This window comes from Citrus sinensis, chromosome 3 (assembly GCF_022201045.2).
Source record: "Citrus sinensis cultivar Valencia sweet orange chromosome 3, DVS_A1.0, whole genome shotgun sequence".
Taxonomy (NCBI): domain Eukaryota; kingdom Viridiplantae; phylum Streptophyta; class Magnoliopsida; order Sapindales; family Rutaceae; genus Citrus; species Citrus sinensis.
Genome location: NC_068558.1, coordinates 19171588 through 19196378, shown reverse-complemented (window position 1 = coordinate 19196378; position 24791 = coordinate 19171588). Strand labels below are relative to the sequence as shown.

Sequence of the window (24791 nt, the reverse complement as noted above, 5' to 3'; positions counted from 1 at the left end):
ATCCAAATCCAATCCATACATCTACGGATCGGATGTGGATTTGACTCAATCCATATTCAATTCATACGTCTGCGGATCGGATGCGGATTTGACTCAATCCATATGCAATCCACCATTTTGCGCATTAATTTTCGAATTAAAAATTTTTAGTTCTCTCCAACTAAAGAAATAAAAAATCTAATATAAAAATAATTTTGCTACCAATTAAATTTAAAATTGAATAAAATTTAAATAAATTAATTATTTAAATAAAGCTAAAATAATACATTTAAAGTTTCAAAATATAACATATCGAGACTAATTATTCAAATAAAGCTACAATAATACGTTCAAAATTTCAAAATATAACACACCAAGCTTAATTGTTCAAATAAAGTTACAATAATACGTTAATATAACACCGAAATTAATTGTTCAAATAAAGCCACAATTAATTGAAATGACGAAGTTTCGGAAACCAAACACAGTCTGATCCTTCACTAGGGCTGTTGCGCCTGTCGAAAAGTGGTGATTACGGAACCATCCACGATGGGAACCAGGAGAAGCCGTACATGTGACGATCTTGAAGGTTGTGATAGTGAAATTGTTCAGCTGGGACCAGTGAATGTGAAGTGGCTCAATGGACTTGGGAAAGAAGATGGCTTGCTCTCACCGGAATCGCACGACCGATGTCCTTTAAATCCGTGTTGAGAGTGTAGCCAACCAGTATTGAGTGTTACTAGTGTGTGTGACGGCGGGGAAACTTGGGGTTTTTTGTTTACAAATTGTTAGTGACTTGTCGTTATGTTATTTTGCTTTTGCTAGTGCATGTGACTTTGCTTTTATTTTGTTTTACAATTTTTACAAGTTATATTTGTATATTTGATTATTTAATTATTTTTTATTTTATATTATTATTGGGTAATGGCTAAGATATGTTATAGTGCTTAGTAACTATACAATGTCACATTTATAATTTTTTAAATTAAATTTATAATAATTTTTTAATTATATATGTACATTTTGCGAATTCACGGATTTCTACAAATTTACAAAAGTAAATCCATATCCAATCCATCGACTACAGAAGTAAATCCATATTCAATCCATCGACTGCGAATTTTTAAATTTTTAATCCATATCCAATCCACCAATCCACGGATCGGATTGAGCGGATCGGATTGGATTTTGAACATCTCTAGTTAGAGAGAGCACTATCTCGCCGGGGAAGAATTTCTAAAGCTAAATTAGACACAAGTGCGCTGTGATCCTTTTCTCTTTAACCACTAAATTTATACTAATAAAGATGCCAAGCGGGACAGCCTCTAAACACCTCCACCCTCTCATCTTAAATTCGTGAAAGGGCCATATGGTTACCTTAGTTAGCTGCACACGTATGACTAGGATCTATTTCTATAGCTAAATTAAATACAAGTGCACTCTACTTATTACATGCGACGGGGGCATAGACTTTGAAATCATATCTTAAGCACGTTTATCATTTGACCTGCCAACTTGCACTATAAGACAGTTTGTACATACTCTGAACACCGGATAATTAACTATTATATAATCATTTGGCTTTGTTTTTTGTGTGAGAAATAATGGCTTTAAAACGATAGCTTAATACAATTCTTCTTTCATTTGTTTTACATGTACTTTTACTTCCTACTATAATTCTATATTCACAATACAGGGGAGTATAAAATATTATTTTTTGAGAAAATTAAGCTTCAGTCAAAAGCTTCCGGAGACCAGGCAATGCATCGACAAACCAATTGGGAGAGATCGGCTAATTCCAGAAATCAACAGTGCCGACTGCCGAACAATGAGGGATTTGCAAACAAAACAAATACGATAAATCAGATGCACAAATGCAATTGGGCAAGAATATCACTGCAGGATGGCTGCCATCTTGAGTATGCCAAAACACAGTAATTAAATACTAATCCAACAGATTAGGGAGCGAAAAAAGATAATAATAAGTAAATAAAGTCAGCTGACTATTTCATTCCAATCTGAGACCTCTTAAATAAGATGCAAAACATTGCTGGAAATTCCTATCTGGAAGGACATTTCTGCCAGAGCACCTGCCAAAATATTCTCAGATCGTCTCTCTGTACCGCCAACATTATATCAACATCCATGTGATTCCATCTATCCTGCCAAAATAAATAGATTAAGAGAAAGATTACACTTGGACTAATTCTCAACATGCACTACTTGTACCCAATTAGTATGCACTATGTTGAAACTAGCTGTGGCACATAAAAAGCATTTTCTTTGAGCTAACTACTCAAACCCAATTAGTATGCACTATGTCGACCACTATATCAAAACCAAAAGGGAAAAAAATGCAGACTGAGCTTCTCCTATCCAATTTCATGGAAGAAAACACATATTTCCAACATTGGTTGATAACAGAAATGTATTTTTTGAAACTTATAGAACCTACTAAACATCCAGAACTTTTGCATTCATTGCTGACACAAAGTGTGCGGACCTCAAACAAACTGATACCATCATGTAACTATCTAATATACAGAGATTGAAGGGACAATACACACAACCCTTTCACGTTAAAGAATAGCAGGTATTATACCAATGCAGTATCATACCCAAAATCCAAAAACAGTTATTTTTTCAGTCATGATATTCTTCAAAACCACGTTCCGTCTACAACCAGCTAAAGTCCCACCCCAAAGATTGAAAGCATAACCCATATTCATAAACAACTGCATTAACCAAATTTCAGAAATATCATAATCGTACTTACTATCGGCGGGAGTTTGCTGCAGCTCCAGTTGGCCTGCCAATGCAGAACATATAAATCTCAATAAGCTTGTCACTTAATCATAGAAAAGAATGACATTGATATTATGATATAGCAGGCTGTAACCATCTAAAATGTTCCAGTCATACCTGCTCTGTTGCTTCCCAACAAAATTTGGGTTAGGCCTTCCTTGAGGTGAGCCCTTGCTTTGAGCACTTATCACACTTGACCTCTCAAAATTTGCTCCATTTAGTTCAAATGGTTCTCTAGGTTTGCTCAAAATTTTTACATTTGAAAAACCTCCAGCCATACCAAAACTAACACCATTAAGATGTTGGTTTGGAATCACTGAGTTGGAATCAATGGATGGAACCTTTTTCAATCGAGATTGTGCCATTGGAGTTACAGCAACAGAAGGCAAAAATGAGGAGTAAGGAGAAGATGCTGCAGCTGCTGCAGCAACTTTAGCAACAGCAGCTGTAGCTGCTATCATTTCTTGCGCTCCTTCTCGAAGCTGAATATAGTCACCCTCAATCACAAAAAACTGAAAAACACAGTAAGGGTTTTTCCAATTGATATGATACACATTATAATTAGAAACATATTAACTAAACCTCTTAAGCATCTCACCTCTGGGTGACTGGCCACAAAGTCATCAAGCTTTCCATATTGTTTCTTGTAATCATGCCAGTGTAAAGGAGCAAGCATTTTTCCAAGCCTATTTGGTAACTGTATTTAAATCACAGAAACAAAAAAATTAATAAACAAATTTTGGCAGGCAGAAAATGCCAAGATACCAGTGGTCTGCAGGTAATCTTTTAAAAATTCACTCACCGTTGAACTTATCCGAATTCTACCACCAGCTGGAATGGTGCGAACTATGCAAGTCAACAATGATCTTTCATCAAGAAGAGAAGTTTCAGAAGCCTTTCCTGCTATCAGGGTATTCATGTGTCCAGCTGAGATCAAACCTTCAGGCAAGGCTGCTCCACTGTCATCGTTGATTGCGGCTTCACCAAGATTGATTGAATTAATTGAACTATCTGAGGGAGATGCACTAGCAGTGGAACTTGGTTCAGCTTTTACAACTTCACCCTGAAGACCATGATCAGTCAATTTCATATCATTCTGCTCAGAACCAGTACAATTTCAAAATACGCTTATTCTCTGATCCAAGCCGACCAGACGGCACAACCCAAATAAACACAAAGAAAGACAAACCTTGGATTCACTGTTATGTTCAAGGGCATTCAATCTTAAGGCATCATGAAACTGGGAAGAAATTTGTTGCAGGTTCTTCTCAGGCTGGGGGGCAGCCAGGTAGCTTCTATCCATTGACTCAAGAACCTGTGAAAAAAGCATTATTTCGGTTTTGTCAACATTGCATACAGAAACAAATGACATGTGAAAATTGTGAACAAATAGATTTCAAGGATTAAGAACCTGTGCTTCTACAGTTGAGGATGATATCACAGAGGCTGGTTCAGTCCCTTGGCTGATATGAACATCAAGATAACCTGAATGAAGGGCCTGTCCATTAACAGACATGTCATACTCATAATTGGCATCTGACCTCATATGGTTTTGATCAGTATGCGATGATGGATGCTGATTTGATGCAGAAATCTGTGAACCCTCTGATGTAGCCTGAAGAGAAAAGAACTTAATGCATCATACAAGTAATATCCAAAAATTTAGGATTTCCAAAAAAAAAAAAAGGTTTAATCTGATAATACCTGTTGGTTCTGCCACTGTTGGAGAGATGAAATTGTTGGCATTGAGTGAAAATGCCCAACATGGGATTGAGGAATGTGTGACTGCAGAGAATGGGGAACCCCATGTTGATGCATAATGAATGAATGAAGAGGCACTTGTCCAGGTGGAAGATACGAAGGCAACCCTACCAGGGACGATGGGGCAATTGGAACTCCAGGAACACGATCCGACTAATGGCGAGAGAGAGAATTAACACTTAGAAATCACAATTATGTACTCTATGCTATGACTATTCTTGCTAGGAAGGCACTGACAGAGAAAAGCAAAGTCAAGGTGGGAAGGAAAGATAAGGAATAGAAGAACAATATCATTCTTTCCACTTTTCATTTGGTTGTATATTGGAGGGAAATGAAATGGACTTTTGTTCATTAATATGACCATAATAAAGTTAAATATATCTAGTCATTCTTATTGTTTTCATAAAAGATTGTTTTGGGGGAGGGGTGTGGCGTCTCTAGATTGTGGAGTTTATGGACATGACTTCTCACAAGTCTTTACATTTACCATACATTGATCGTTCCACTCTTGATGTTAAAAATATTAGCCATGCCTTCCTTTACTACTTCCCAAGGCATAGAGTTACAAAAATACAATTTATTTAGAAATCCATGATAGGGCTGTTATCGAATTTGCTGCAAGACAGGCTAATTTGGATTGAAATCTGCAATTTAAAGTTAATAAAACTCTGTTTGCTTTCTAATAGAGTCAATAAATCTTAATACCTAATGCATATTGTTCTATGCCTGTAATTTGTTCTATGATACAAGCTTAAACATGTTCTATTATGAAAACTCTTGTTTAAGCATCTTTCCATTAACTCAGCAGTTGCAACAACTATTACTGCTCCAGTAATCATCTTAGTTTCCATCAAACACATCCAGATTTACACACTAACAGAAGTTGCTAGTTTTCAAGAAACACATATGTGCACCATAAAAGAAACAATTGTGATATTAAAAGTTTTTCAGTCATGTGAGTTTGCAGATGGGGTGCACAAGAAATTAAAGCGATGCAGCAGTTTAATACTTAGGAAAGATAGGCATGACACTATTTATAGTTGGTTTGTCAATCAACTAAGGAAACATATGAAGGAAGATTGTACCTCTACGATCTCCATCCTAGAAAAGTTTTTAAAAAAACTCCCCTCTAGAGCACTTTCAGCACAATGACAATGGAAAAGCAGTAAAATATGAAGCTACTAACAACAAGCAAAACTACCTGTGTTGAGGCATTGCCGGATGAAGCAAAAGATTCAGTGCTATCTGAATTTCCGTTTGGAAGAATGCCTGTATTACCAGATAAAGCACCTCCATTTGCAGCTAGTTGGTTTCCATTGTTTGGAGCAAACTGAGTTGCATCCTTTGAATTATTGTGAGATATATGTGAATCATCAGTGAAAGTTCCACTCCTTTCTCTTGCATCTGCCAGCTCACGTTGAAGCTGCTGTATTGTATGCAAATGAAGTCTCTCCATCTCAGCAAACTGACATTGATTATCAGGAAAACCAGTCAATCTAAATTGAAAGAATAGTAAACATCCTATGAAGAAAGGCAATGACAATTAACATCCATGCTAAAAATAAATTTAAACTTCAACAACAGAATTTGTTGTGAAACATGAGTACATCCTAAAACAAATGGAGAAAAGAAAGGTAAAAAATCACAGAACCTAAAAATGAAAAAGAAAATCCAAAAGCAGCCAACCTGTCTTTGACACCCTAGCCAGAGCTGGTTAAATTGCTCTGTCCGTTCACGCAATTCTGCCTGTAAACGCAATTCTGCCTGTAATGAATGATTTGTACTTGACTGCAACTGGACACGTGCAACCCAAGCTTGTGCCTCCCTCAATTGTTCATCCTTGTATATAATAGTTTCTTGAGCAACCCTATGCTGAAAATAAGAATATCGTTATGCAAGGCACCTCCTAGCCACAATAGTGTATGATAGCTATCAAGCAAACACGACATCAGAAGCTCTTATGTAATTAAAGTAATGCTTAATACAGTAAACATTCCAGCAGGTCTGGGAACAGAGAGAATATTTTGAAAGATGACAATTAAAAGTATCACAACCAGGTGTATAAAAAGAATGGAACAGTGAGCTCGTTGCCTTAACTTCCAAAAAACTACTGCTTGAAAAAGTACAAACATACAAACCTGTTCTTGCAAATCAATAAGTTGTCTTTCTTTTTCTTGAATATGTTCTTGGAGATCATGCATTTGTTTTATGTGCTGAGCTCTTTCAGCATCAGATTGATCACGCTCTCTTCTGCAAATGACAAAAACAATCTAAATTTATTCAAAAGATGTAATCAAAACTGCTGAAAGTAATATACCAAAAATGCACACAAGCAGCTAGAGCAGCAAGGATCAAGAAACAGCCACCTGTACCATTAAAAAAAAAATGAAGAAATTACTTAGTCAAGAAGCTATCAATCAGCTATGACCTAAAGATTTGAAAAAAGGTAAACCCATATATATATATATATAAAAGTAAAGACTTAACTGAATAAAATACACTGCATACACAAACCTGAAAGTTGCCAATTCTTTGTTTTGTTCTCTGAAAAGATCCTCTTTAGCCCAGGCCTACATAAAATTTAAGAGAAGCCAATTTACAATAAATTCAACAGAGGAGAAAAGGGGCAAAAAGCACAACCAAATTAACCAACCGCTTCATTGTCTCGTTTAATTGCAAGAAGCTCTCTATCCTTCTCGTCCATTTTCCTTTCCAACTCAAGTATGGTTTGCTCTCTTTCAAGTAGTTGCTCCTGCACAACCAAGTACAGCAACATTTAGGCCAAATGTCAATACAAGTTTTGTAAAAAAACAATATTTACTGTAAAAAAAATGCAGAATGAAAATAGAACCTAAGTGATGTTTTAATATCAAAGATGTTCATAGTGCGTGTATTTTTAAGTAATTACTTTAAATACTAACTTTTAAAAAAGAATGAAAACTTGGATTTTCCCCATAGGTTCACATGTGTACACACCCTATTTAAGATATAGATTTGTCAAGTTATAAATTCAAACCTGCAACTTGGTTGCAGCATTAACATGCTCCTTGATTTGAGAATCAAAGTTGCTTTGCATTTCCATGAACTCAGTTCTTGCAATCATTTGAGTTCTAAGCTCAATCTCCAGATTTTGTAGATCTTCTCTTTGTCGAGCAACACTGTGAAGCCGCTGTTGCAATAAGTCAATGTTTAAACTCCCATCCATTGTGATAGAACAGAAGTCCACATCAGCCGGTTCTCTTCCTTGCTGCACCTTAAGTAAATATCAACTATGTTCACAATCTGTGATTTGTTACTCAAATGTAAGCAGCTGAGGTCAAAATCCTTACCTCATATATTGTTCTCTCATCTGATTGCCCTAATTTTGATTGTTCCAACTCCTGCATATGGCAAGTTCCCAGTAAATTACAAATGCAAATCAATAAAAGAACCAAACATCTCTAATGTTCCAGTTAAGTGATGAATATTTTGCAATCTCAGTGAAGATACTAAATCAAACAACTTCAAATCGAGCCCTCAAGAACAGGAAGTCTAAACAGTTTTTCAAAAGTGACGAACAATGATACAGTATGAAATAAATATCCATCTCACAAAAGTTTCTCTTATATTATCCAAATAAATATCACAGAAGCCAAAAGTTAACTCAGCAACCCATGAGCAAATTCTTAATCACGTAAACCAAATTTTCGTAAAGACAAAATTAACCCAATAACTTTAATTATAGGTAGAAACACAAGCAAAGGCAGCATATAAAGCTGAAACAACCCTAATCCTTGAAATGGTGTAAAAGAAAACTGTTCAAACCAATAAATTTTTTTCAAGCTATTTTTTTACTATTATAGTTCCAAAATATAAAATTCCCCTAATTTTCAAAACCGAAATTCCTCCGACATTACTGCATTTTCTTTGCAAATGTGGATGACGTTTAAGCGATTTACCACTTCATCAGCGACGTTTCGGACGGGATGATGGTCAGAAACGGCGCGCCATTCCTTGCGTGACGAGGGCATCGGCAAAGAACCGCCGCGTGGGGCAGCGACACCGGCCGCGGCCTCCATTTGCTGAATCACACACTCTTACACTCCTCTAACTCCTTGCTGCTGGAGAAACCCTAAATTTTATGAACACAAAATCGGCCCTAGAATGGCAGAAATTTAGGGTGATGGGACTGGAAGGCAGCGTAGATGAGGAATTAGGGATGTAGATTTGGGAACTGGGAGGGGGTTTTTTGAGGGGATTTGAGGGTTAGAGTGCAATTAGTGTAAAGTTGACACACAGTCACAGCGACGGAGAGAGAGAGAGACTCTGAGAGAGAGATGATTGGGCGTGTGAAATTTCCATACTGGGTATGCTCCCGCCATTTATAGGGCCACTTTGTTGCTGGCCCTGGCCTCATGCCTTCGTTCACGCTCTTTTCTGTCGCGTTTATCACACGCTTCTATTACTTTTTAGTTTCTTAGGCTCTATTTTTCTTAATTGTATTGTAATACTTAATATATAAAATTTGATTATTTTTTAATAAGTTAATATAAATAATAACTAAAATTATTATTATTTTAAAATTGAAAATGGTGTGTTTTGGCTTCAATAGAAAATTCTTTAAATTCCCTTATGGCATTAGTAAATTTTTAATTGCATTTACCGTGGTTAAGTGGTAAAATACAGTTTTCACCAAATTTTACTAGTGACTTAATATATTAGAAAAACTTAGGTAGACAAATCATAATATCTCTATAAAATATTATTTCATATAATATATGCCAAACTCACCTTTAAGCTTTAGCATTATTAAAATGAAATCATTTGCTTGCCTGGTGGGAGTAAGAGCCGGTTTGGGATTACTTTTGGGAGGTTTAAAAATGATTTTGAAAATTTAAAATATAATTTTAGTGTTTGGTTAAAAAAAAATCAAAATCACTTTTGTCAAAATCAATCCCTTCTACACCTAATTTTGAAAAGAAGGGAATGAGTAACTCTTAGGTTCTGATTTTGAGAATCAATTTTATCCTTTAATACAATTTTATAAATATCATTAAAATTATTACCTAAACCTAAAATTATCATTATTCAAATTGGAAACAAAATCAATATTTTAATAAAATTTTATTATAATTTATCAATATAAATTTATTAAAATCAATTTGTTGGTCGAATTATTATTAAATTTGTTTCACTATATTATAAATTTAATTATCAATTGTTTTAAGATAAAAATAAAAATAAAATCAATATATTATAAATTTTATTTTAATATACAATTAAAAATATTGTATGTACACATTTTTATATGTATAAGTAAATTTTATCCTACATTATGTACATTTTAGTCATTTAGTTACTCTCAATAGTTTAACAGTAAAATTTACTAAACGTCCATAACTACTTTCAAAATTCACAGTATATATGGAAACAAAATTTACTAAATACTTAACTGATTCTTTTCACAGCTGATTATTTCTACAGCATAACTAATAACAATTATTTAAAAGTTATAGCATTCCCAAACTGGCCTTAAAAGTAGAACTATCGCCTTCAAATAACTCATCAAATCCACCATTCTTTATTAACCTAATAAAATACTTTTAAATGCTATAAAATTCTTTTGCACCTCTATTAATGACACAAATAACCTTAATCGAACTCATAAAATAAATAGGTAATAGAAAATTTTGAACTAGAACAAAGTACTTAGCTTATTATTGATACGCTTTTGTTGTTCATTCATTTACAAATTAATTATCTCTGTTTACACTTGTTTTATGTGTAACTGGATGGCTTAAAATTTCCATGTGGGACTTTTTTCAAATGGTGAAAGTTCACAAGTTTACAAATACTCTTTCTTGGACTTCACTATTTAGGTAAAAACAATAAAAATGTTACTAGGTGTACTTAATACTGTCTCATTAAAAGCTTGCCATTAAAATCTAGTGGGGCAAAACCTGGCTGAAGGAAAAATAATATAGTGCGCATTTATCCAATATTGCTGCAGAAACTCTTATTTTCAAATATGCTACCTCTGATGAAATGTCCTCTCAAAATCATATATCAATTTAGTTTGTTGAGTCAATGCATGCCAACATTATGCACTAACTTTTTAAATACTGATGTCGGCAAACCTTCAGTAAAAAGATTAGCAAAATGATTGGTAAAGCGTATTTTCTTGACATTAATTTTCTTTTCCTACTAAGGTGGCGTTTATTTTTTTGTCTAAAATCTGAATAGATATGAATTAATCTGAATTCTGAATAGACCTGAATGTCTGAATCTGAATAATATGTTTATTTTTTCGTCTGAATATCGGAAAATAAGTATTAAGTTGTTTGTTTTTTTCAACTGAAAAAGTTGAAAATATGTACTTTTACATTTTTATCCTTATTAAATTTGAATGTCAAATAAATAATATATTAAATAAAATAATATTTTAACATTTATAAGTAAAACTCTATTCAAGTGAATATATAATTATTTTAGAATTTTAATATATAAAATACCATAAATTTAAAATTTTATCGTATATAATATAAGAAAGAAAAAATAATGATATTTTTATGTGGAGTAAATGTCTATGGGTGAGTTTTGGGATAAACATGAAAAATAAATTTAAAACATGAATATTTTTGACATTAGTAAGTAATTGACTTAATTAGATTTCTCCATTAAGTAAAAAGCTAAAAACATTGGCTTATTTTATTAAGTCAAAATTATCTAAAAAGTCTCATTAAGTTATAAAAACAAACACCTCAATTAACTTAATTAATTAAGTTAAGTCACTTTAAGTCATTAAGTTAAAAAACAAACGCCACCTAAAACTCATGAATGTAAAAGAACTTTGGTGAGATGTGTTTAGTTCTATCATCTAATTAAAGCAATACAAGTAGCATTGTCTACATCTGTTGTAGAATTTAAATTCTAGATGGTTAGAATATGATGGATCATAGATCGCAATGAAACACACTCTTTACTTACTTCATGTAACTAATGATTTCTGAGTGATTAGAGGAGGTGGCAATAAAAGTTTGTATAGTCACAAAACCATTATAAGTGAAAACATATCTTGTTTGTGAATGAGTTTTCTAGCAATGAGAGAGGTAGCTTGTATCTATATAACCAATAAGAGTAGGATTCTTTGTTAGCTCACTTAAATAAAATAACCCTAATTCTCTCATTCTGTGGAAATATAGGAAGATATGTTTGATGCCATTCAATGTCGTCATGTTGGGGCTGAGCTAAATCTCGCCAACAAGTTTATAAAGAATGTAATGTTTGGTCTAGTGCATTGAGCTAGATATTATAAAGCAACGATTGCATTTAGATATAATACTTTTGGTCTAAGTATCTCTTTGTCATCCTCCTTTAGAGGAATGGATCCTTTTTAGGATGGAGAGATTAAATAATCATAGGGGTATTTAGTGGATGAGCATTATCCATATTGAAATGCTTTCAGATTTTTTTAACATAAGCAAATTGATGGATAAACACTTCGTTTGTTTTATGCTCGATTTGTAGGCTAATACAATATTTTATTTTCACGAAATCTTTCATTTCAAATTTTCTTTCTAAATATCTAGCAGTTTTTAGAAGCTCTTCAAGAGTTCCAATTAAGTTCATGTCATCAACATAAATTACTATAATTATAAATCATATTTAAATTTTCTAATAAATATGCACATGCAAATAGGATCAATTTTATATTCTTTTTTAATCAAGCATTAACTTAGACGATTATACCACATGCATCCCGATTATTTCAATCCATATAATTATCGTTGTAACTTGATTGAATATAGATTATGATGATTTGATTTACATGCTTTAGGCATTTTGAATCTTTCAGGGATTTTCATGTAAATATTTATATCAAGTGGCTCATAAAGATATGCAATCATTACACTCATGAAACGCATGTCAGGTCTTTATGAGACTGTCAAACTAATTAAAAATTGAAATGTAATAGTATCTATCATTGGAGAATATGTATTATCATAATCAATGCTAGGTCTTTATGAGAAACCATGTGTAGCTAGTCGCACTCTTTATCTAGTGATGTTTCCTCACAATATCTATTTGTACCCAATAGAGTTGACATTTTCAAGTGTCTGGACTGTTGGTCCAGAAAATTCACGTTTAGTTAGGAAGCAAATTTCGCTTGGATTGCTTTTTTTCCATTCATGTATGTTGTCAATGTTTATTTCATTATGATCCCTTAATTTCCCTTGTATAAATATAATTTATAGACTTCTCCTCATTATGATCCCTCAATTTCCCTTGTATAAATATAATTTATAGACTTTTCCTTGTTTTTGTATTTTCATACCTCTTTGGGAGTTACTGTCTCTTTAAGCACTTGTGACTCTTCAAGGAACATTAGTTCTTCTAGAATTAATGATTCAGATAATGTGGGTACATTTGTAGATCGAGCATTATTTTTAACAAGATCCTGATTTTTCATTCTCCTCTTCTAGGGAGCACTGTCTTTGAAACCAAGTGGCCTATCATGTTTTTAACTTGTAGCAGATAACTTATTGATTGCTTTTACACTTGATTGTTTAATAGGAACAATCACTTGGGCTGATTTATTAGCATTAAGAATATATGACTTAATTGCTTTTACTGTGTTTGTATATGCATATGGTAATTGGTTTGCAATTTGCTACAAATGTACCATCCTTTATATTTCTTCTTCACACTAATAGGTACGAGAATCTAAATGAGACAAAATGGAAATTTTCAAGAAAATTCATGCCTTGATGAAACTTTATACTCCTCAATGATGGAAAAATTGTCCCATGAAAGTGATAATTCACGAAACATGTACTAAAAAAGTCAACCATAAGGTTTTTAGATATCTGATAATTGAAGGTGATTGAAATTAATATAAATTTCAAAACAATGTTGAGATCCCATTTGTGCATTGAGGGGTAATATGGGAGCGTACACAGCACAACCAAAAGTGCATAGATGAGAAATGTCAGGTTGTTGACCAAGTATAAGTTGTAATGGAGAATATTGATGACAAATAGTGGGTTTAAGGCAAATTAATGCCGCAACATGTAAAATAACATGACCCTATGCATATAGTAGTAATTTTGTTTCCATAAGTAGAGTTTTTTGTATTTATCTGCAACCGCTTAGTCAGCGATTCTACTAATTCATTTTGTGTATGGAATTGGATGCTCTACATTGATACCAATTGCAGTACAATAGTCATAAAATATCTTAGATGTAAACTCACTAGCATTATCGAGAATTATGGTTTTGATTTGATAATCTACAAATTGTGCCTTTAATCTTTTTAACCTAACAAACAATCCCGCACATGACCACCATGCAAATGCATCATTGAAAATCATAAAGTGGCTAAATAATTTACTGGGTGGGTGGATTGGTCCAAATATATCTCCTAGGCTCTTTGTAAAAATGACGGAAATTTATAATCAACCTTAAAAGGGATGTCGAAACCTGAAATTTTCCTTGTGAGCAAGCAGTATAAACAATCTTATTAGACAATAGAATTCTGTGGTTTTTTAATGGATGTCCATGAGAATTTTCAATAATTCTATGCATTATTGTAGATCTTGGGTGTCTAAAGCAGTCATGTTACAACATAAATATTTTTCGATCTATGAACTTCTGGTTCATCATTATGTAGCTCTTAATCATACTTATGACTATGCAATACAATCTTGATGAAAATGCTGGGAGCTTTTCTAATATGTACTTCATTTCGAAAACATTTTTAATAATGCAGAGATATTCCGCATTATTTTCATTTAAAATGTTGATATGATATTCATTTAGGCGGATATCTTTAAAGCTTAGCAGATTCCTTTTAGATCTTGCTAAATATAAAGTATTTTGGAGTATTAGTTTTGTTTCATTTACTAATAAGGGTATAGCTCTTCTAAAGTCTTTTATCAGATTTACAGGACTAGATATAATATTTATTTTTTTCTTCAAGTAATTTTATTTCTAAAATATATTTTTTATATTGAAGAATACTATGTGTGGTTGCACTATCAGCCAATAATACATTCCTAGCTTTCATTTCCAAAATTGATAATCCATTTATAAATTCCATAACCTTACATAAACAAATGTTCATGTTAGACATCAAGTATAAAAATTAAAAAAGTATAAGGAAACTACAAAAAGTACAAAACATATCAATGCCTTAATAATTATGGCATAGTAATGAGGGCTTAATTAATGTGGATATTTCTGTCATTAATTAAGTGATCACTTTTCCCTTCTATGTCTTTAAAGAAATCAAAGACATCAAATTGAGTTAGATCAATAGGATTTAAATTATCGACTAAATTAGTCTCAATTTTTCTTTTATCTTTCTTGGATGCTTAGTAAAGATCTACTAATTGTTTGTCCATACAGCAGATACATGACCAATGTCCTTTTCCTCTACATTGAAAACAAATTTCTTGTTATGATATCTATCATTTTTTATGCATCATTTTCCACTTCTAGTGGCACCTATTTCTGTTGTTCTCCTGTGTCGATTGCCTATGACCACCATAAGAATAATAACCACAAGCTCTCTTCCCTCCTCGATTAGTCCACTGTTGGTATTTGTGTTAGCATTTACTTCTGAGAATGATTGAGAACCAATTGGATGTAATTCATGATTTTTCATTAGGAGCTTATTATTTTGTTCAACAATGAAAAAAGATGTTATCAGCTCAGAGTATTTACTATATCGATGCTCCTAATGTTGTTATAAGACAATATTTAACGAATGAAAAGTAGATAGTATCTTTTCAAGAATATCTTGATTAATATTTTTTTCACCATACAATATCAGTTCTAAAGTTGTGAGAAATATAGCAGAGTTGTAGTCAGAGACTCTTGCATAGTCTTGTAACCTTAGGTTTAGCTACTCATATTTGGCTTTTAGAAAGAAAATATCCCTCTGGTGATCAAATATGTTAATGTGAATCCCATAATGAAACTTTGGAACCCACACCTAATTTGAAGTTTCAACTTCTCAAAAAAAGTTTTAAACAAATTTAAGACAAACAAAATCTTAACCCAATGCTTAAGAAAACATGAACCAGAGGTATAAAGAATAATATTGATGCCACACTCAAGATGTAGATGAGAAGGTGAGTGTAAGTCTAGATTTGGAACGCCATAAGAATGCAAATTCTTGATAAGTTCACTAGTTCTTAAAAGAACCAAAGAAAGAATAATCTTTCAAATTTAAATAACATTAATCTCTAATTGTCTTATATAGAAAAGTTGCTGAGTTTAAATAGGCTAATAGAAACCCAAGATCCTAAAAATATAAATGGAAACATTGAAACAAACCTCCAAGTATAGGTTTGTCAAAGGGTGCTTCAAAAGTCTTCCCTAATCCATCATTATTAATGCTAGTCATTGACAAACTTAATGCTAGTCTGCCATAATTAATGCTAGTTATTGACAAACTTAATGCTAGCCCACTATCATTGATGGTAAACTTACTTAACATATTGACAAACTTGAAACAAAACAATTAAACGAAGTTGACTAAACAAAGAAGTGGTTGGAATTCCCAAGCCTGAACAAGCTGTAATAAATTGGTCAAAACACCTTCTAGAGAACTCCAAATCCAGCATTGTAAATTGTATTAGAAAGTTAACTTAATTATCTTTCCAATGGTATATAGCTTGTACATTAGTTCCAGTTCAATCAATACCAATTGTATTTCAAATTTACCCTTTCTGCATTTGACCTAAATTGTGTATTTGGCTGCCCAACAGCTTGAATAATGCCCACAATGCTTTGTCTTCTCTCTAAGCCTAATTCATCATGTCTTGCATCTTGAATTGCATTTTCGGTCCATATTTTCTCAATTAATCCATTTAAAATAGCTTGCATCGTTTTGTCTTTAACTCTTGTAATTGGGCCTCCATGAATGCGCAAAGGATCACTTGAAGCTTTAATGGTATTCCCTTGATGGTTCTCATCATTCCCCCTCTCCTCAAAAGAATTCATCCTCGAATCTTCACCTACATTGAAAGGAGAAAGATCAGAAACATTAAAAGTATCACTTACATTATACTCATTAGGAAGATCCAATTTGTAGGCATTGTCATTGATCCGTGCAACCACTTGAAATGGACCATCTACCCTTGGGAGCAACTTGAAACGCCTTTGTACTGGGAACCTCTTCTTTCTCATATGCACCCAAATCTAATCTCCAAGTTGAAAAAACACTTGCTTACGTCCTTTGTTGGCTTGCGTAGCATATTGTTCAGTCATCTTTTCTATGTGTTGTTGCGTTCTCCCATGTACTTGCTTGACAAATTTAGTTTTCTTCTTACCATCTACAGTAGGACGCTCATCAATAGGTAAAGGTAATAAATCCAAAAAAGTTAATGGATTAAAACCATATATAATCTCAAATGATGAAAATTTAATAGCTAAATGTACAGTTATATTGTAAGCAAATTCAACATATGGCAAACATTCTTCTCAAGTTTTCAAGTTCTTTTGAATAATGGCACATAACAAAGTAGACAAAATTCTATTTACAACGTCAGTTTGTCCATCAATTTGTAGATGACAAGTAGTAGAAAATAAAAGTTTAGTACCCAACTTACCCCACAAAGTTTTCCAAAAGTGGCTTAAGAACTTAACATCTCGATTTTGAAACTATGCTCCTTAGTACTCTATGCAATCTGACTATCTCCTTGAAAAATAAATTAGCTGTGTTTGTTGAATCATCAGTTTTGTGACATAGAATAAAATGTGTCATATTTGAAAGTCTATCAGCAACAACAAAAACATAATTCTTATTCCTTTTTGACCTACGTAAACCCAAAACAAAGTTCATAGAAATATCAACCCAAGGTTAGCTAGGTATGGGTAAAAGGTTATATAATCCATGGGGTAAAACTCTAGACTTAGCATGTTTACAAGTGACACACTTCTCACATATTCTTTCAACATCACATTTTATATGTGGCCAAAAAAAGTGTTCTTTTAAAACATCTAAAGTCTTTGTATTGTCAAAATGTCTCATTAAACCACCTCCATAAGCTTCACGCACAAGCAATTCACGCAAAACAAATTAGCTAAGAACTTAACATCTAGATCTGAAACTATGCTCTTTGGTACTCTATGCAACTTAACATCCAGGGATAAATTGTATTTGATGCTCAATTCCCCTAATAGGTGATAAACCATTACGAACTTCATTTGAAAACACATCATCAAGTCCTGCAAAAGAGTCACAATAACACTAGATAAATAAGAGTTAAGCTCATTAGTATGTAAACAAGCTTCTTTGCACAAAAGTACAATGATAGGTTGTTTTGAAAAGAAAACCCTCTTAACTTCGCTCTTTTTTGCAAACAAATTCACTTGTTGCCTCTCTTTTCTCTTAATAATATTCTCATTTTTTTTTCTATCTTTCCACTTGTTTTTCTCTCAATATCTTTTTCTTTTGTACTCTCATTTTCTTTTTTTTTTATCACTCTCTTTTTGTATTGACATTTGATCCTTATACACTTGTTTAGGTGTTAAAGGTACAAGAGTCATTTGCTTTTTATTCATTACAAAAGAATATCTATTTACGTAACCATCATGTGTCACACGCCTATCATATTGCCAAGGTCGCCCCAAAAGAATGTGTCAAGCATGCATGAGTACCACATCATATAGAACCTCATCCTTGTATCTCCCAACATTTGTTTATTTAATTTAAACTTCCCTATAATCATTCAGCCATTATAGCTTATATACCCTAGGATGTTTCAAAGTTTTTAAATTTAATTTTTCAACTAAACTAGTGGTAGCTACATTAGTACAACTTCTATAATCAATTATCATACTACATACCTTATCTTTGACGTGTCATTTAATATGAAAGATGTTGTCACGTTGTACCTTTGCATATTCTTTTACTTGCATGTTGAGAGCACGCCTAGCAATCATTAATTTACCATCAATATGATACTCAACACCATCATTAGCATCCTCCAAAGATGGCATAGGATTATCATCTGATTCACTCTTGGTTTCAGCATCACCATCATCCCTCAAGATCATTGCTCTCTTATTTGGGCATTGAGATGCAATATGACATGTCCCCAAACATTTAAAACACTTAATATTACTATTTCTAGAGTGTTGGAAATAAGATTTACCTTTACTTTGGTTGACTCCCTCTCTATAATCCTTGATTGACTCAATCTTAGGCTTTGATACAACTTTTTCACCTTTGCTCTATTTTGACTTTCATGAGGAAGATGAACCCAAATTGGTTCTAGTGGAACCTTTCGTTTTCAGTTATCGTTCCACTTTCATGGCAATGTGAACCATGTCTTCCAACTCAACATAGTGCTGCAAGTCAAACACATTAGCAATATCTTGATTTAAACCATGTAAACATTTGGCCACAGTGACCTCTCGTTCTTCTTCAACGTTGGCTCGAATCATGATTATTTCCATCTTCTTGTGGTAATCTTCCACACTTCTGAAACCTTCTGTAAGACTTTGAAGCCTTTGGTGCAACTCATTGTAATAATGACTAGGAACAAATCTCCTCCTCACGATGGCCTTTATCTCTCCCAAGTGTTTATAGGCCTTTCACGATTTCATCTCATACTCAAAACAAGCTGATCCCACCAAATAATAGCATAATAAGTAAATTCAATAGTAGCTGGTTTCACATTTTTCTCCTCAGAATAGTTGTGGCAATTAAATACTAGCTTCATCTTTTTTTCCACTCCAAATAAGCTTTCGGATCGTTTTTACCTTAAAAAGAAGAAATTTTTAGTTTAATACCCCCAAGTCACGATCTATACATCTTGCCCTTCTATCATCTCTTCCACGCATGTCAACGGTGGCTCATTCATCAAAATTATCTTGTCATCGCCATTTTCTTTTTTTATGGTAGCGCACCCATGATTATTTTTTACATTAAGAGCTATTGGCTGTTGCCCTCTTTGTATATTGGCAATGGCAATGTCTTGCCTTTCCAATTTGTCTTGGATCTCTCCAAAGATTAGATTCATGCGCTCAAATTGTTGTTGCGTGGCTTTGAGCATGATTGGTTGGTCTATAGCTTCTTGATTTTTTGACATATTTGTGATATGAAAAAGAATGTTAGCAAAAAGACTTCACAACACTCCCTCATGTGTTTCACTCAATTTGATATCACTTAACTCTCGTGTTTATCACACAAATTGGCTTTTATCCTCTAATGATCTCACAAACTTTTGCTTGTTACCACACTTAATTCTCTCTTTCAGTTCTTTATTGAACTAAATAAACAAAATCAAGAAAAACCTAGGTGGCACACCAAATATAACAAACTAGCACACTAAACAAAGAAAAGAAATTAAGAAGACACAAAGAATAACAAAAGAAATTGAAGAAAAGAAAACAAGCAAACAAAGGAACACAATTGATATTATGTGTAAACAATGTCAAGGAAAATGAGTAACTAAAATTCAATTTGATGAAAGCAGGAATACTTGAATCCTTTTGCAATTTTTTTTTTCTTTTTTTTTCTTATAATAAAAATAAATAAGACATTCAAACCTGATTAAAAACTAGCTCTGATACCAAATAATGCGAATCCCACAATGAAATTTTGAAAACCCACACATAATTTGAAGTTTGAACTTCCTAAGAAAGTTCTAAACAGATTTAAGACAAACAAAATCTTAACCCAGTGCTTAAGAAAACATGAACTAGAGGTATAGAGAATGATATTGATGTCACACTTAAGATGTAGATGAGAATGTGAGTGATAAGTATAGATTTGGAATGCCACAAGAATGTAAATTCTTGATATGTTCACTAGTTCTCAAAAGAATCAAAGAAAGAATACTCTTTCAAATTCAAATAACATTAATCTCTAATTGTCTTACATAGCAAGGTTGCTGAATTTAAATAGGCTAATAGAAACTCAAGATCCTAAAAATATAAATGGGAACATTGGAACAACCCTCCGAGCATAGGTTTGTCAAATGATGCTTCAAAAGTCTTCACCAACCCAGCATTATTAATACTAGTCATTGACAAACTTAATGCTAGCCCATCATCATTGATGGTAGACTTACCTAACACATTGACAAACTTGAAACAAAACAAATAAATGAAGTTGAATAAACAAAGGAGTGGTTGAAATTCCCAAGCCTGAATAAGCTGTAATAAATTGGTCATAACACATTCTAAAGAACTTCAAATCTAGCTCTGTAAATTACATTGGAAAATTAACTTAATTATCTTTCTAATGGTATATAACTTGAACATTAGTTCCAGTTCAATCAATACCAATTTTATTCCGAATTTACCTTTTCTACATTTGACCCAAATTGTGTATTTGGCTGCCCAACAACTTGAATAATACCCACAATGCTTTGTCTTTTCTCCAAGCCCAGTTCATCATGTATTGCATCTTGAATTGCATTTTCAGTCCATATTTTCTAAATTAATCCATTTAAAACAATTTGCATCTTTTTTGCTCCAGCTCTTATAATTGGGCCTCCATGATTGTGCAAATGATCACTTGAAACTTTAATTGTATTCTCTTGATGGTTCTTATCATATGTCCTTGAGATTATTCCACAAAGTTAATGAATCCTCCAACATAAGATATTAAGTTGTCGGGCTCTCACGTAAATGATGGCGAATGAAAATCATGGTTTTTAATTTTTCTTGCAAGGATGTTTTGTTTTATCTTAGTGCCTTACAAGCCCATATCTTGCAGGTGCATTTTTGCATTTGACACCTAAAAAAGGTAATTTCTTTCAGAAACTTCAGGAGCAGAGATTGTAGATTTGTGAGACCATTTTTCAAAATCTTACTAATAATTGTTGAGTGTTAGAAAATGCATATTTATAAAGGAGAAAACCGTCATTTTATATTTCAAGTCTTACTAACACTTTTACTTTTATGAATTTAACCTTCTTTTGATTTAATTCCGTTTGTTTTATTTTAATTAAGTATTTTATGTATTTTAGGGGCATCATAGTCATTTCACAATAAACGAGAGATCAGATGGCAAAACGGACATCACTTTTGAACTCAGAACGGTCAAAAACCTTAGGAGGAGCATAAAAGGAAAAATAGCACTGTTTACATGTATGGTACTATTCACGTGTACGATACTGTATACGTTACTGTTCATGACACTGTTCACATAGACGGACGATGATGTGGCATTGACCGATGATGTGGCATTGACTGATGATGTGGCATTGACTGATGAGGTGTCACGATCCTGTTGGGCTAAAATTCTTATGTACTGTTGATGGTGACGTGGCAGCATATCAGTGGACGAAAAATCTCGCGTACGGTACATGCATCACACAGGATTATTTTCAACCAAACCGCGTTACTGTTCATCCGGGTCAAACTGCATTACTATTCATCCGGGTCAAATCGTGTGACTGTTCATCCGCGTGGTCAAACCGCGTACTGTTGACTGATGACGTGGCGCAATCCTGAGCGTCCAAACTGTTTTTAATTCGATGGCCATGATTTACTCCATGTATCTATAAAAAGGGGGCCTCTCCCCCCTAATTTGATATCTCTGAATCCATTTTTGGGATCCATTTTTTGTAATTCCTTCTCCATCTTGTATTTTCTTCGTATTTTAATAAATTTTCATTTTGCCCCTAATTCAATTATGAGTGGCTAATTTTCTTTCAAGCTTGGGTTGAAGGTGAAGTCTCAACATGTGTCATGGGCTTTATTTGGTAAATTTATTTTCTCTTCCCCTCTAGTTTTTGTGGATGTTTTGACTTCTCATCGACAAATAATACTAATCTTGTCTAGTACCGTCTTGGTTTCACCGGTCCTCTAGTACAAGGTTATTATTATTTAGCACGATAAGCCCTTAGCACCATATTGATTAGAGTGTGGTTCATGAGGTGTGGATTCCCCCCTCATGATTTAATTGGCATTAATAAGAATTATTTAGCCCATGATGCATGTTGATACGGATCCAGATACCAAAGTACGTCATTTCAATAGATTTCTCTTCAATTTATTCTTGCCATTTCAATTCCAATTTTAGAATTTATTCTTGCCATTTTAATTTAAGTTTTAGCATATTCCAAATCATTTCCACCACAAATCCAATCACCTATTCACAAAATTAAATCTACACAATTAAAATCCACCTCCTCGTGGGATCGACACTCGTCACCATTGATCTATACTACAATAGATTCGTGCGCTTGCAAGTACATTAAAATTTGCACAACAAGTTTTTGGCGCCGTTGCCGGGGAGGTAAGTAATTTTAATTCATAAAATTAATTTTTTTTGAATAATTTCTTTTGTTTGTTTTCTTGTATTTTTTTAATTAAAAAAAAGAAAAAAAATGAATATACATTTAAAGGTTAGTATTTCTTTTCTTTTTCTCTTCTTTAAAATTCTGTGATTTAATTTTCAATTTATTTTTCTTTATAATTTTTTTTATTTTATTAATTTAATTTTTAGTTAATTTATTTCACGTATTTATTTTTGTGTATTTTTATAGAAAGGTTGTAATAGCGCAATAAGGTTAGTATCGTAATTTCTCCGTCTTCTTTATTTTTATTTGTTTTGTTCTCATCTTTATTTTTATTTTGTTTATTTTGCATGCATGGTCGTAGGTCATTATTACCTAATCTTGAACCTATAGACCTTGAATTAAAAAAAACACTTCGCACACACAGGCACATTAAAAATAAATTTGGAATGGATTTACAAGCACCACATGAGAGGCCATTTAAGGATTATTTTAGTCCCTTAGCTAATTTGAGCACATCATGCATAAAATACCCAAATGTAGCTGCTAGGAGTTTTGAATTAAAACTTAGTGTGCTAAATTGTCTCCCAACATTTTATGGCCTAGAAAATGAGGACCCATATAATCATCTGAATGATTTTCATGCAATTTGTCAAACTTTTAAATATGAAAATTTTTCAGACGATGATGTTAAACTCAGATTATTCCCGTTTTCTTTAAAGGATAGAGCTCATTCATGGTTAAATACTTTACCTGCTAATAGCATTTCATCATGGGAACAAATGGTAACAAAATTTTTCAATAAATATTTCCCAGTGCATAAAACCAACGCTATTCGCAGGGAAATCTCGGAGTTTACCCAGAGAGAGAACGAGCAGTTTTTTGAAACATGAGAGCGATTCAATGGGCTACTCTTAAAGTGTCCACATCATGGGTACGAGAAATGGCACCAATGCCAATACGTTTTGGAGGGATTATTGCCGAATGTGCAAGAATGGCTAATGGCAACAAGTGGAGGAAAGCTAATGTCAAAAAGTGCATCAGAAATTTGAGAATTCTTCCAGCGACAAGCGGATAATTCCCAACAACGGAGTCGATCACTCAGGAATACTAAAAGAATTAAAGGAGTGAATGAGGTTCACATTGGCGAGTCAACTTCGGGAATCAAATAAGTCAAGGAGATGATTGAAGGTGTTGCTCGATAAATAGAATCGTTATCGACTGCTAAATCAATAGAACCACATGACCATGACTCATACTCCGATCAAGCCAATGCCATAGGTGCAATGAGAAAACCATCGAATTATAACCCATACTCTAACACATATAACCCTGGATGGAGAGACCACCCCAATTTTTCATGGTCTCAATGATTCCAACAGAATGGACTAGCAGCTCCAGCTCCACCAATGCAACAAATTCCACAAAATCCTCAAGCCTCTCAGCCACCATTTAGACCATACAATCAGAACCAGAACTACTCTCAACCCAGACCATGGGAGGATTCATTCCAGAATCTCAAGAATCTTACTCACTCTACGATTGAGCAACAGAACCGCACCATTGATAGACTACGAAATGAGTTGAGAGCAGGCTTCAACTCACAAGCCCAATCAGTTTCAAGCCTTGAGAAGATGGTGGGACAACTTGCTTCTTCAGTTCAGACCTTGGCAATGACCGTTGAGAAAGGTAAATTTCCAAGTCAATCAGTGTCTAACCCTAAAGGAGTGCATGAAGCAAGTACCAGTTCACCACAGCAACATGGAGAGGTCAAAGCAGTCATGACCTTGCGAAAAGGAAAAGAAGTCGACAACAAAGTAAAGATGCCGGTGACAAAAGAAAATCAAATTATACCTGTAAATGTTGACGACTCATCACCGAAGGAGAAAGAAGAAACCAACCCACAAGAATATATTCCCAAGGCTCCATTTCCTCAGAGGTTAGCAAAAGGAAAAAAGGGAAAATCCACAGGTGAGATTCTTGAAATCTTCAAACAGGTAA

At 33.4% G+C, this 24791-nt stretch overlaps 1 protein-coding gene and 1 non-coding gene across 7 annotated transcripts; both read right to left on the bottom strand.

The window, feature by feature from the left end:
* Nucleotides 1-1859: 1859 nt before the first annotated feature.
* LOC102631129 (uncharacterized) lies at nucleotides 1860-8888 on the bottom strand. Of its 6 annotated transcripts, none has more exons than XM_006493115.4 (16): nucleotides 8484-8888; nucleotides 7875-7925; nucleotides 7562-7798; nucleotides 7199-7297; nucleotides 7060-7115; nucleotides 6684-6795; nucleotides 6232-6417; nucleotides 5747-6010; nucleotides 4489-4698; nucleotides 4196-4399; nucleotides 3974-4099; nucleotides 3587-3880; nucleotides 3383-3481; nucleotides 2902-3296; nucleotides 2752-2788; nucleotides 1860-2141 (listed from the first exon to the last, which is right to left on the bottom strand). In XM_006493115.4, exons 1-15 carry the CDS (start codon nucleotides 8601-8603, stop codon nucleotides 2755-2757), a joined length of 2487 nt encoding a protein of 828 aa, XP_006493178.2. In that variant the 5' UTR covers nucleotides 8604-8888; the 3' UTR covers nucleotides 1860-2141; nucleotides 2752-2754. The 6 variants fall into 6 exon arrangements, with proteins under 6 accessions (XP_006493178.2, XP_006493179.2, XP_006493177.2 ...); XM_006493116.4 differs by having other exon boundaries at nucleotides 1860-2136; XM_006493114.4 differs by having other exon boundaries at nucleotides 2756-2788.
* A 14735-nt stretch (nucleotides 8889-23623) lies between these two features.
* Nucleotides 23624-23727, bottom strand: LOC127901685 (small nucleolar RNA R71). The gene has a single exon (XR_008053929.1). It is a non-coding gene; the product is annotated as a small nucleolar RNA R71 (small nucleolar RNA).
* Between the last annotated feature and the right edge of the window lie 1064 nt (nucleotides 23728-24791).